The sequence below is a fragment of the Acinonyx jubatus genome, chromosome D4, assembly GCF_027475565.1.
Source record: "Acinonyx jubatus isolate Ajub_Pintada_27869175 chromosome D4, VMU_Ajub_asm_v1.0, whole genome shotgun sequence".
Taxonomy (NCBI): domain Eukaryota; kingdom Metazoa; phylum Chordata; class Mammalia; order Carnivora; family Felidae; genus Acinonyx; species Acinonyx jubatus.
The window spans coordinates 48,440,444-48,454,893 of NC_069391.1; the positions used below are offsets into that span (position 1 = coordinate 48,440,444).

At 39.9% G+C, this 14,450-nt stretch overlaps 1 protein-coding gene across 8 annotated transcripts in view; it reads right to left on the reverse strand.

Annotated features, from left to right (window-relative positions):
- Positions 1–14,450, reverse strand: part of FOCAD (focadhesin) — a 311,383-nt gene that overhangs the window by 234,885 nt on the left and 62,048 nt on the right. For all 8 annotated transcript variants that reach the window (XM_053205043.1, XM_053205041.1, XM_053205038.1 and 5 more), the window contains one exon: positions 1,815–1,916. In XM_053205043.1, coding sequence (XP_053061018.1) covers positions 1,815–1,916 — 102 coding nt within the window. The remainder of the gene's footprint in view (positions 1–1,814; positions 1,917–14,450) is intronic.

The window sequence follows — 14,450 nt, forward strand, 5'->3', positions numbered from 1 at the left end:
TCACCAACATTCTTTCATTACCTTCCAAACAACAACTAAAGTTACTAAGTACTAAGGGACTAAGTTAACTTGCTCTAAAATTAAATCTCAGGAAACTAATAGACTGTTGAAAAATGCAACCAGAATTATCAATTTCCTCCTGCAAAGAAAAATCCCACAGTGTATAAGCAGAAAGGAGACAACTGAAATTATTCGTGGCAAATAGACTTAATTTAGAACTTCCTAAAGGCTCTAGATGGCATAATCTAAGATCTGAGAATTTAAATGAAAAGAAGCTTATCAGTGAATAAACCAAAGTTAATTAATAATCTTTTTTTACCTTATGAATATCTGGACAAATTTCATTAAAATAACTATTTCCAAATCCCAATATAATACTCCTTTGAAATGAAAATAACCAAAAGGTAATTACATGTTGACTAAAGATTTAGACATTTTTTTTTTTTTTAAGTTTATTTATTTTGCGAGGGAGCACAAGTGGGTGAGGGGCAGGGAGAGAGATAGTATCAGTAATCCTGCCCACAGCCCAACGCAGGGCTCAATCTCACAAACCATGAGATTAAGACCTGGGCTGAAACCAAGAGTCTGAAACTTAACCAACTGAGCCACCCAGGCACCCTGGAGATGTATTCTTAAGGATTACCCTAAAACCAAGCTTAATAATAAACTTGGCACATCAGGAGTATCTTTTATAAAACATCCTAATCTATTTAATAACAGCAAGAAATTTCATTTTAAAAATGTGTTGATCATGAAAAGATACTCAACCTCACTCATCATCAGGGAAATACAAATCAAAACTACAATCAGATACCACCTTGCACCTGTCACAATGGCTAACATCAACAACCCAGGCAACCACAGATGTTGGTGAGGATGCGGAGAAAGAGGATCTCTCTTGCATTGTTGGTGGGAATGCAAACTGGTGCAGCCACTCTGGAAAGCAGCATGGAGCCTCCTCAAGAAATGAAAAATAGAACTACCCTACAATCCAGCAATGGCAGTTATTAGGTATTTATCCAAAGGATACAAAAATACGGATTCAAAGGGGTACATGCACCCCAATGTTTATAGCAGCATTATCAACAATAACCAAATGAGATGATAATATAAGCCAGTACAGTATGGATGGAAGAAAGGGGGGTGGTTCTGAGGACCATTAGAATGCCCTGGTGAAGCTAAACTAACCTCCTGTGTAGCTGTATTACTTGATCCCAATTGGCAGGCTTCTTCCTTTTTGTTTTTTTTCTTTTTTCTTTTGTCTGTTTGTTTGTTTTTGAGAGAGAGAGATGGAGTGTGAGCCGGGGAGGGCAGAGAGAAAGGGAGACACAGACTCCGAAGCAGGCTTCAAGCTCCAAGCTGTCAGGACCGAGCCTAGTATGGGGCTCGAACCCACGAACCATGAGATCATCACCTGAGCCGAAGTTGGATGCTTAACCAGCTAAGCCACCCAGGCACCCCCAAACTGGTAGGTTTCTAATGGAGAAAGAACTCACTAGCCAATTTCCAGGGGGTAAAAAAATCTATCTTTTATATTCATTGTGTATAGTCATTTACCAAATACTTCTAATCAACTTTCCTACCTAACCAATGCTTATTAACTTTGTTAATAATCTTTTCTTATATTCAATATTTCAACTATCAATTAAATCTAGATTTTTTTCTCTTACTCTTAAAAAGAAAATGGAAAACTATACTCTAAGACATCTCTTTCAGAGAAAACAACATAAAGCAGCTTTAAAAACAAACACACAAAAAGCTCTACAATGAGCATATGCCATTCCATCTTCCTCATTTATTTTATTTTACGTTACCTTTCAGGACATCGCTGGAAAAAAGCCGTCAGCTGCTGCAAAAGTACTGGCCAGCAATCAGGTCTATGTTCAAGCACAGTGATCAAAGGCTGAGGACGATTTCTGAAAAGCACAGAAAGTCACATTGGAAAGCTGTCGTTTTTCGGACTACAAATTCGCAGTATTCAAATATAATGCAACAAAAAGCCAATACCCTCTGGAAACTTTTTTCCAGGATTCCTAATTGTCACAAAACAATCATTGGCTGCAGAGCTGGGTCATTAGAACTAACATTTTTTTTTTTTCCTTTATCTGTTTTGCAGAAAAGAGAATCGACTCTGAAGTCTTAGGGACCCGAGATTTGAGAATTAACTCTGCCATACATGAACTCTGGGCAAGCTCTTGAATATCCATCCCTTGCTTCCTTCATTCCTCGAAGTCCCAGGCCACCTTCTCCTCCTTTTTCCAAACCTGGAAGGTTCCCTTTCCTCTAACGCTGCCCCAACTTGTAAGCACTATCTCCCTCTCAGTTCCCGCTTGTCCCCATTCTTCTCAGTGTATGGCTCCATTCCTCCAGCATATTTAAGCTAAAAAGAAAACATTTCTCCCATCTCAAAACCAACTATCCAAACTGAAAATTCTTAAAATTTCTATTGAACAAGAATGAGTATTTTTGGTTTGAGCTATATCCATTAAGATACCTAAAGAGACTGGGGCGCCTGGGTGGCTCAGTCACTTAAGCGTCCAACTTCGGCTCAGGTCACGATCTCACATTTAGTGAGTCGAGCCCTGCATCAGGCTCTGTGCTGACAGCTTGGAGCCCGGAGCCTGCTTTGGATTCTGTGTCTCCCTCTCTCTCTGTCCATCCCCTGCTTACACTGTCTCTCTCTCAAAAACAAATAAACATTAAAAACAATTTTTTTTTTTTTTTTTTAAGATATCTAAAGAGACTCTAAAACATAAGATCTGCAGCACGTGGGTGGCTCAGTCAATTAAGCGTCTGACCCTTGATTTCAGCTCAGGTCATGATGTCGCAGTTCATGAGTTCAAGCCCTACTTTGGAATTCCCTCTCTCTCCGCACCTTCCCTGCTCTCTCAAAATAAATAAACTTTAAAAAAATTTTAAGAAATAAAATGTAAGATCTGAAATCTGAAGGATTCTTAAGTAATGAGGTTAAAAAGAAAATCCACAAACAGGTTATTTTAAATGTTCAAAAACTCTATTAGAAATTGTAAATTCATTAGCTTTTTAAACTATGACGTACTATACAGAGCTTTTAAATTATCATTGATATAGCTTTTTCCTCCAAAAAAAAATTTTTAATAAATTTATTACAAAAAAAGCAACCCTTGTTTCATATAAAAGGAATCCTATACATAATATTCTTTAATCTCAAACTTTAACTCTACAACGTATCTCTAGCAATATTTAAGACACCATCAAACCATCAATTAAACCCAAATGACTTCTTTTTTTTTTTTTTTTTTTTAAGACTGCCTTCTTGGTGATTCTCAACATGTGGTCACCTTACCAGCAAATATCAACATCACCTGGGAACTTAGTAGAAATGTAAATGAATTCTCAGGCCCCAGCCCCGACCTCATAAATAGCCCTCCAGACAACTGTGATGCCCTGCTAGAAAGCAGGGCTTCTCAACCCTGGCTGCATGTTAGATTCATCTGTGGAGCTCTTTTAAAAACACCAAGGGGCGCCTGGGTGGCTCAGTCAGTCAAGTGTCTGACTTCGGCTCAGGTCATGATCTCACAGTTAAGGAGTCTGAGCCCCATATCAGGCTTTGCGCTGACGGTGCGGAGCCTGCTTGTGATTCTCTCTCTGCCCTCCCCAATCAGGCTCTCTCTCTCTCTCTCACAATAAAATATATACACATATATATATATTATAAAAAATAATAGAAAATAAAAAAACACCGATACCTAAGCCTCAATTATTTGGGGTTGCTAGGAATGGAGCACATGTATTAGTAATTTTTAAGAACTCTTTCAGAAATTCTAACATGTTGCCAGGGCGGAGAACCACTACAGGGCGGGGGGGGGGTGGGAAACCACAACAGAAGAGGGAGGTTAAGAGTCAGGAAGTGTTCTCATTTTTCTCTCTCTTAAAGAGATAAGTATGGCAGGCCAGTCACATCAAAACGCTCATGTTAAGCACGTTAACACGGTTTCTGCATGTTATAACACCATCTATTTTCTCATCACCCTCACCTAATCTATCATGCACTAACTTCACACGCTGGCAGCCTCCTGTTTGTTAAAGCACAGGCTATTTCTGACTGATCAGATTACTGCCATTGCTAAGGGATCGCTCCAACGTTTTCTGCCAGCGCTCAGAAATCATAGCAAAATCCTACTTCCAAATTCCAAACTCTCTGGCACTTAAACCTATCCAGAATTGCTTCTACTCTAGTTGCCGCAGATATTAATGAACAAATGTTACCAATCCTGAAAGTCTCCTAGGAATGTCAGATCGGCCGAACTTCTAAGAGCCGGAGTTCAGTAGGTCACGTTCGTGAACATGAATACAAAGGAAAGAAGAGAACCTGCAAATCTTAGGTAGGGGTTTTTCTCCCGCTAAGCATCATACTGAAGTGAGGCGCATCCTATATGACCATCCATTAATCCTCCATTTAATGGTGGTATTGACGACTATTTAAGAAGACGATTCAACAAGTTACCACACCACTGTGTATTACCACATACGTGTGGGATCATAGAGCACTTACGTGCTTATACGTCATCCCTGCCTCCTTCTGACTCCTCATCCCACAAAAAACTTGAGTATCTATCTCCTTTTTTTTTTTTCCTATCTACTATTTAAGTTTTGTCCAAATTAAAACAGGTCAATTGAAATAAGAGGTAGTAATTCTAATTTTTTTTTTTTAACATTTATTTTTGAGAGAGAGAGAGACAGACAGACAGACAGAATGTGAGCAGGGGAGGGGCAGAGAGAGAGAGGGAGACAAAGAATCCGAAGCAGGCTCCGGGCTCCGAGCTGTCAGCACAGAGACTGATGCGGAGCTTGAACTCACAGACCGTGAGATCACGACCTGAGCCAAAGTCAGACGCGTCACCGACTGAGTCACCCAGGCACCCCAAAAGGTAGTAATTTTAAAGCAGGATCAGAAATAATGCACATAGAACCAACCACTAAAATTTAACTTTTACTTCACTGGGATAGTGGGAACCACTCTAGCCTTTTTGCATGAAGCTGAAGGCTTATCTTGCTAGCCGCTGGATTCAGCGATTCTATGTAGTATCTCTGACTTTTACACTAAAGATGAGATGAAGTAGAATATAGAATAGGGATTATCCAGATTAATTACTGATTTAGACATCTGGATAATTAAATTTTCTACAGAATTGATTATGTCAGATCCAAGTGCAAATATTGCAGAGAATAATATGCAATATTGATTCCAAGAAGCTCTCTTGAGGAAGAAGGGAAGCCCAAAATAAGAACATTGAATCTTACTAGTGATTAACATTTGATTATAATATTATACTCTTCCCATTGAATACAATGAACCTAAAATCAATTATAATTGCCAAAATTTTGTTTTAATACTTTGAGCATAATGAAGCCAAGAGCTAAATTCTCCCTTGTGAATCATCAAATTGGTAAGTGAATACAAATATATAAAGCTTTATGCTTAATTGAGTGAATGCATTTTGCAATTCAATATACATTATGGTGCAACTGCCATGCATGAAGTTTTCCCACTCTTTGCACTACTGCTCCTTGAGGTCAGATGATTCTTGGGGGGGGGGGGGGGGTTGTCCAATGCACTGAAGGATATTTAAAAGCATTCCTGGACTCATCCACTGGATGCTAATAGCATTCAATATAGTTGTGGCAATCAAAAACGTCTCCAGACATTACCAAATGTCCCCTGGGGAGCACAACTGTCCCTGGTTAAGAAGCACTGCAGTACGTAAAATGACAAGCACTATCAGAGGCACAAAACCGATTAAACCATGGTACCATCCCAGAGCCACTGCAAAAGGCTAGGATTCCACCTTCACCTTCGTTACGCTGAACCAAAATCAATCGATCGTACTCAAAATTTCAGATTTCTTATGGAAATACACCGATCAAATTTTAACATTGGAGCACAAGAGTTAACACAATACAGTAGAAAGAAACTCAAAAATGTCTGCTGGAAAGCTAATGGAAAAGTAGTCCTTTCCAAAATATAGAATTAGGTTCCAACATAAATGGTATTAAATAATATACACACTAATTTGAGTAGGATAGAAAATAGTTATTTTCCTATTTAAGATACTATAATTAGGGCATTGAAAATGTCACAAGGCTAAGTATAATTCACTCCACTCCTGATGCATTCCAGGATTATTAAATTCGTGGATTACTCAAGATTTTTCTTTCTTTCTCTCAATTCACTGCTCGTTAGCCATGCCACTTCCTTCAAGTACATCCGGCTGAGAAAGGTCAAGGTAAATGGAAGGATCGGCAACTTAAACAAGTCACCTCTGCTCTTCATTAGGAGCACTTTTGATCAAAAAGAGAATGTGGTACAGAAAAACACCAAGCAAGACCTGGGTTATGCCTTAAAATTTCAATGATCCCCAAACCAGCTACTCAAGTTATAAAGCGTTAAGTTGCCTATAACAATGGACTCAAAATGATAAATGGGTTGACCATACAACCAAACTGATCACTTGTGAAATTAATAGTGGCAGACAATGGTCTGAAGAACAAACACCCACGTGGGACACGGTCATCATTTTCATTTATACAAGCAGTGCGTCCATATCATCATCACAATCCTATCTCAGAAAAGACTAGGAGTGGAGAGGGGAGGGGAAACAGGAAAGGGAAAAGCAATGAACTAAAAGGGTCGAGCTCCAAATTTACATTCTGGCTCTGTAACAAACCGTGGGATTTCAGGCATGAGAATTAACCTCTTTTGGGCAAAGTTTCTTCATTTGGAAAATGAGGACATCAGACTGAGTACCTTCCGGTGCTAGAGGTAGAGAACTCAAGCCACCCATTAAAGCCCTAACCTTCACACTGCTCCAGACTTGAGGTAGAACCAAACCCTGTCAAGGCAGAAAGCAGCACGGATGGCTCTCAACTGTTAATAATTCTAGGCCGAGCTTATAGGACTCTAAGGCCAACATCTCATAAAATCCAAGCCTCAAAAAAGAGGTCTCCCATTTTTAATCTCAAAGAGATAAATCATACCAGATTTTTTTATTTCAGAGAGAAGTGCTTGTGTCCAGAAGGAGTACAAATTTTTAAGTCAGAATTTTCTAACTCCTGAGACATCCAATAGATTCTCCCTTCCTCTTAAAAGAGAATAGCACTGTTTTTCTAAAGATTACAAATCAATACAAACCGGGCGACCTGGTCACCTTTCACCGGCCTGTAAGGGCCTCTTCTCTCCCCCTCACTGTGTGGTTTTTGTTTCTGCCCCAGATGAACCCATCTGTTGTACAGTCTTTGACACTTTCCCATCTCAGGATTTATACATGTTTAACTGCCATTGTAAGTAAAGCATCTAACACAGCACCTAGCACACCGAATACTCCATAAACGGGGTACCGCTGTGATGATCACGCGGGTAGGTTTCTATCTTAAACCAGAGCAACAGCTGCTTGAACGCTGAATCGGTCTTAGTCTTGTTAGGTTTCCCTTTCGGTGCCAAGGCACGGCTACAGTAAATGTAACACACACACACACACACACACACACACACACACACACACACTTTCCCCAAAGCACCTTTTAAAAACTCTTTCACCGGATCCTGAAAAACCAACTTATCATAGGGCCTCTAGTACGTGGTTTCAAAGTCCACATTGTTCAAAGAAAAAAAAGCCCAGAGGAAGCACGCAGAGTTGGTACCTAATACTTCGGCGCTCCCCACCCTTTAATAATATTGTCAACAGCACAGAGCAGTACGCGCATCTTAACAGAATGGAGTGGGGGAAGGAACGAATGATAAATTCATGGTTCCACTAGACTAGCGCGGCGGCAATGACAGAATAAGGTATGTAACTAGATTCACCTCCCCAAGTATAAATACATCAATCTTAATAGAAAAGAGGGAGTAAAAAAAAATTAGTCTTGTGGTAGGCAAATCAAAAAAGCAAAAGTTATTTGTAACCTTTGGGTCACCTCAACCTTTCTGCTCCATCTCTGAATACACAAAAGCTATGATTTGATTTACATCATAAATTCAGCGATAGACACAGATTGCCTTTTCTGTGTGAGGAAACAATGCCTGCAGTCACCATGCATTTTCATGTATGCAGCTGTAACCCTGGCACTTTCAGAAGCATAGCATAGCACTTACTACATCAGATATGCATTTTAAAAGCATTTCTCTACCTGCTCTGAATTTTGATTTGAAAGTGCTGGGTAGAAGCCAAAAAGGGATTTACCAAAAAAAAAAAAAAAAAAAAACAAAACAAAACAAAAAAACAAAAAAACACCACTCTGCAGATTTTAAGACTTGCATAACAGAAATTTAAGATCCCACAATGCATACTACTATAAAAAAAGAAAAATTAAACAATAATTGTGAATTATCCTATAGTCTTGTGCTTTAAGACAAACGTATTTTTCCTTTCCACATAGCTCCCAGAAGAAGATTTTTAGATCAAAAAGTATTTTAATTCTGACATAGTCACTAATGTCGACGAATTTGACTATTTACTTTGGGTCCATAATGCAAACAGGGAGAGTATAAGATTTCTTTGAAATCTTTTTTTTTTTTTTTGCAGGATCCCTTTTTTTTTTTTTTTTTTTTTTAATGTTTATTATTTTTGAGAGAGAGATAGAGAGAGACAAAGCCAGCAGGGGAGAGGCAGACAGAGAGGAGACACAGAATCTGAAGCAGGCTCCAGGCTCTGAGATGTCAGCACACAGCCTGAGGCAGGGCTCGAACTCACAAGCTATGAGATCGTGACCTGAGCTGAAGTCAGATGCTCAACCAACTGAGCCGAAGTCGGACGCTCAACCAACTGAGCCGAAGTCGGACGCTCAACCAATTGAGCCGAAGTCGGACGCTCAACCAACTGAGCCGAAGTCGGACGCTCAACCAACTGAGCCGAAGTCGGACGCTCAACCAACTGAGCCACCCAGGTGCCCCCAGGATCCCTATTTTGAGAGGCAGGGTATTAATGCAAAGGTGTCTACAAACATCGGAAGTTTAGAACTATTTTTAAGTACAAGGTAATGGCTGTGGGGCAACCAGTACTCAGGGTTCCAAAACTTCTATTATTAAGTTACATGCCATGATTGCAAAAAATATGTACAAATAAAAATAAAATTACATTCAATTTAAACACTAGAGACAAGATAAATAGGCTAAGACAAATATTACATTTTATGCCCTTGAAGACATTTATCATCAAATTACTATAGCAATGTTTAAATTAAACATCCACGTTTAGAAGACTTTAAAAGCATATTCTAGTGGCAATTGCTAACTGGAAGACTGTACAATACGTATAGCTTATTCTTTAGGTCTGATTCTAAATCCCAAGTGTAAACCCCAGGTGATTAGAACCATGAACTGTGAACAAAGACTTCCCTGGGTGGGAAAAAGGAGAGAAAAGAGGAAATGAAAACAGAAGCAAAACACGCAGCTCAACAGAAAGAATCAAACTGCAAAGAGCCAGATGGCCCTCGGAAAGTTATTGGCTCTGCTTTCCCGGTTACTGCCCTTGCTTAGTTCTTATCATTAACTCTGCTGGGCTTTCTCAGAGTCAGATCTGACACTGATAATTCCTTCTTACCCATATTCTTTTTCATAATTTTTCTATAAAAATGTCCATCTATCCATTAAAGCAAGAATTCACAATCCCTTTGAAATGATACACAAAATTTTGAGGACTCGTGTGTGTGTGTGTACATTTTCTATGGAGGGACCAAAACTTTTCTGGGGTTCTCAAAGAAGGTCCTGATCAACCCCTCACCTCCAAAACCTGGTAAATACCAGTGAATTACAGTATATCTAAAGTAATTGTTGCAATTCAGGCTTGTTAAATTGCCGCTTTCAAAAAAAAAACAAAAACAAAAAAAAACTACAAAGTAAAATACTACTTACTCCCTCCCCCAAAGAAAGGTTATATATGATGTGCCCAAAAATGGTAACTCCCCAAGTACTGAAGTTTCTGTAACTTCAGCAAAATTTAAATATATTAATGTGTTCTAATGGTTCCAATCCCTTACGGCAGCTTGACTATGTAGTACAGACGATTTAATAATGGTGTCATGCTTATTTTATGCTAAATAAAACCAAACGTCTACATCTCAGGGGACCCCTTTAGATAACATGTTGAATTATTGAAATAATCAGCTTCCCCAAAAGCAAAATGCTCACTTTGACCAAAAAAAAAAAAAAAACCTAAGGATTTAGATGGTCAAGTTTTTAAAGTATTACAGGATTCTAAGCGACCTCATTAATAAAATGTAAATGTAACAAGAAAATTTACAAAAAAATGCAAACAATAGCTACTCTTTTTAATTTTTTCCTTTAGTGTCTCAAGTTTTAATTCTAATTAGTTAACGCACAGTGCAATATTAGTTTCAGGAGTAGAATTTAGGGATTCATCCTTACATATAACAATAACTACTTCTTTTTCAAACGTTTATTTTGAGTAAGCCAAGTACGCATGCAGGTGTGCACATGGGGAAGGACAAAGAGAGGGAGAGGGAGAATCCCAAGCAGACTCCCCACCGTCAGCACAGAGCCCAACACGGGGTTCAAGGGGTTCAATCTCACAAACTGTGAGATCATGAGCTGAGCCAAAATCAAAAGTTGGACACTTAACCAGTTGAGCCACCCAAGCGCCCCTCTTTTTTTATTTTATTTCATTTCATTTCATTTCAGAGAGAGAGAGAGAGAGAGAGAGCGCTAGCCAAGGAGAGGGATGGAGGGGGAGAGAGAGACCATCTTAAGCAGGTTATGTGCTCAACACAGAGTCTGACATGGGGCTCGATCCCATGACTCTAGGATCATGATCTGAACCAAAAACAATTGGATGCTCAGCCAACTGAGCCACCCCGGCTCCCCTAACCTCTCCCTGATTTTAGAAAAATCCACAGGTGTCATGTAAAATATAGTGCCAATATAATCATAATAACTTGAGTATTACAGAGAAAGTAAGTTCAAATCCGAATCTCACTTATTACCTCAACACACCTGGCTGACGATGTCCATTTTAAAGATGAAGACATGGAAGGAAAGAAAGGTGTATCTTTTTCTAATGTGACCTTGAAATACCAGGATGTTGTTTGGTTATTTTAGCTATTTGCCAGGGATTCGCAAAGCTATTTCCACATCAGGAAATTTTGTGAACTATGTCGATTCTAGGCACCCACACTGGCTGACATCCAAGCTTTCTAAATCGGTATCTATAGACACAGGGTTTCAGAATCTATAGATTAAGTGCATTTCCAGGAATCCCTACTATTTCCATCTCTCCGTTGCCACTAGCAAATCTGAAAGGAGTGGTAGGCTAGGGAAATCACCACTTTGAAATCATCACGATGAAAATTAGTTGGGAGGCTGTGGGCTTAATGAGGAGCAGGATAGCTGCTTGATTCCAAGAGTCCTCCCCAGAGATTGCTTATTAGTTACAAGAGGAAAATGATTAACAGAAACAAGACCTCACCTTGACTGGGTAACCAAAATTAAAATCACCACTGAGGGGTGCCTCGCTGGCTTAGTTAGTAGAGCATGTGACTCTTGATCTTACGGTCATGACTTCGAGCCCAGGCTGGGGGTAAAGTGTACTTAAAAAAAAAAAAAATTATCCAGTGATGGAGAAGATGGACATCCGTGCTTCCAGGTATGATATCCTGGTAAGGACACGGCATCACTTTTATGCCATTCCAAAATGTCAAGGTCATAAAAGACAAAGAGAGGAAGAGAAATGGTTCCAGACTTCAAAAGACTAAAAAGATAGGACAACTAAGGGGACCATGTGATCCTCAACTAAATCCTACACACTAAAAAAGGAAAAAGGTAGAAAAGAACGTTATTAAGAGAGAGGACAAAACTGGAATATGGACTATAAATTACTCTCTCGATGTTCAATTTTCTCAAGTTGATAACGGTTCTCTGGCTATATAAAAGAATATCCTTGTTCTTAGAAAATACACAGTATTGAATACATACAATCTACTCACAAATGTTTTTAAAAATTGTATCGACAGGGGCTTATCGGTTAAGCATCCAGCTTTGGCTCAGGTCATGATCTCACGGCTCATTAGGTTCAAACCCCACACTGGGCTCTCTGCTGTCAGCACAGAGCCTGCTTCAGATCCTCTGTCCTCTCTCTCTCTCTCTGCCTACCCCCACCCCACCCCCCACCTCATTCTTTCTCGGTCTTTCTCATATAGAAAGATAAAGCAAATGGGGCAAAGTATAAAAACACTCACAGGGTAAATGGTGTAAGGGAGTCCTTTGTACCATTCGTGCAACCCTTCTGGAACTTTAAAATTATTTCAAATAATTTAAAAAATTTTTTAATTTTTAAAAATAATTGAAACAATTTCAATTTCTTTAAAAAGAAAGACCTCCGATAACTCCCCACTACGCTTTAACTAAAACCCAAAGTCTATGCCACGGTCCTGTGTTCTTGGCCACGCCCCCTGTCCCGGGCCTCTATCTCGGCCTCCCAGTCTCTCCAACACGAAGCTCCAGCCCTGCACCTCCCCGTTAGCAGCTCCAGGGCACCAGCCCTTTTCCACAGCAGCATGCAGGCACGTGCTTCCACCCAGATCTGGAACATCCTTCCTGTGTCCTTCCCACGGCGGACTCCACTGCGTTCTTCAAAACGGATAGCAAACGCAGAAGGGGTTCAATGCTAAGAAAGAGCTAGTCAGCCAAACTAAAACTGGAGCTACATTTTGAGGTCCACAACCACCAACCGGTCTTGGCGCATTCCGCGTGGGAATTTCCCTTGGGACTCTCTCGCGCTTTCTATTTGACTGCCTTAAGGGACAAATGTGTTTGCCTTAAGAGATAAGTGAAAAAGATCAATATGAATTCAGAAGTACTTCAGCCCTTAGGACACACGTCTTCACTTTCTTAAAATTAACTCTCCATCTAAATAAACGACAGAACACCGTCCAAACAGATGAACAAATACACATCTAGAGTGCATAACTAATCCACTCAGGGTACAACCATCCATGACTATTGGCCTAATCACCCATTTCAGAGCACACAATCTGCCAAACCATTTAATATTCCCTGATTTCAGAAAGTACAGCTTGATGTTGATCAGACTGAACCTTTCCACAAATAAGATTCTTAACATTTGCTATTTGTGCATGTCGGCCACTGTCTGGCACATCAGAATGGTGCCGGAATTCTGGAACAAGCAGTCACTGCTCATGAATTCACAGCTATTTCCTCACTTCGGCTAAAGGAAGAGAGATCTTGAAAAGATTGCCATAATATGAATATGCAGAGGAAAAACTACATGCAGAAGCACATGGTAAAATTGCAAGAGGGAAAAACATGGCTTATTACAAAGCCACGGAGAAAATGAGCCTCAATAATTTAGGAACCATAAAGATTTAGTTTAGTTCTTCTTCCTTCCGACTGACATGCCCACTACATCTCAGTTCTCTGCCACACTTCCTCTATGGTCGTTATTGGAGAACATTTAAATAACTTACATCGAGGTATGTTACAGAAATGTGGAGTTCAAACTAACCAAAAGGAAATCCAGACTGAACAAAAGGGGGAAAAGAAAAATAAGCCTCAACTAAAGGACACATAGCAGTTTAAAAAAAAAAAAAGGTAATTAAAAAATTGTTCACAGGGGCACCTGCGTGGCTCAGTCAGTTAAGCATCCGACTCTTGATTTCAGCTCAGGTCACGATCTCACAATTTGTGAGTTGGAACCCCAAATGGGTTCTTTGCTTTCAGCAGCACCTGCCTGGGATTCTCTCTCTCTCTCTCTCTCTGTCTTTCTGCCCCTCCCCTAGTCTCTCCCTCTTTCTCAAAATAAATAAATACACTTAAAAAAATAAAAAATAAAAAAACTGGGGCGCCTGGGTGGCTCGGTAGGTTAAAGTAGGCGTCCAACTTTGGCGCAGGTCATGATCTCACAGTCCAGGAGTTCGAGCCCCGCCTCGGGCTCTGTGCTGACAGCTCAGAGCCTGGAGCCTGCTTTGGATTCTGTGTCTCCCTCTCTCTGCTCCTCCCCTGCTTGCGCTCTGTCTCTCTCTCTCTTTCTCAAAAATAAATAAACGTTAAAAAAAAAAGTTAACTGTTAAAAAAATAAAAAAACTTGTTCACAAGGAAAGAAGAGCTTCTCAAGTTTCTGAAAACTGGTAAGTGCCTAAAACAGAGGCTGCACACCTGTTTGCACTTGGACTCCATCCTGTGAACAGATGTGTTTTGTCTGCCTACCCTGTATTTTTAAAATTTTGAATTGTTTTCCGGCATTCGGTGGTCAGGAATTTCAGAGAAAATATTCTTAACGTTGAAACATCTGAAGGTCTAGCAGCAATGAACCCCTACTGCCTCGTGTCAACAACTGGCCAGTTCTCCACCCTTACCAGCACGTTGGAAACCATCTAGGAAGCTCTAAAATCACACCAGTGCCTGAGGCCAACGCTCCAGTCATTCTAGCAAAAAAAGCCCA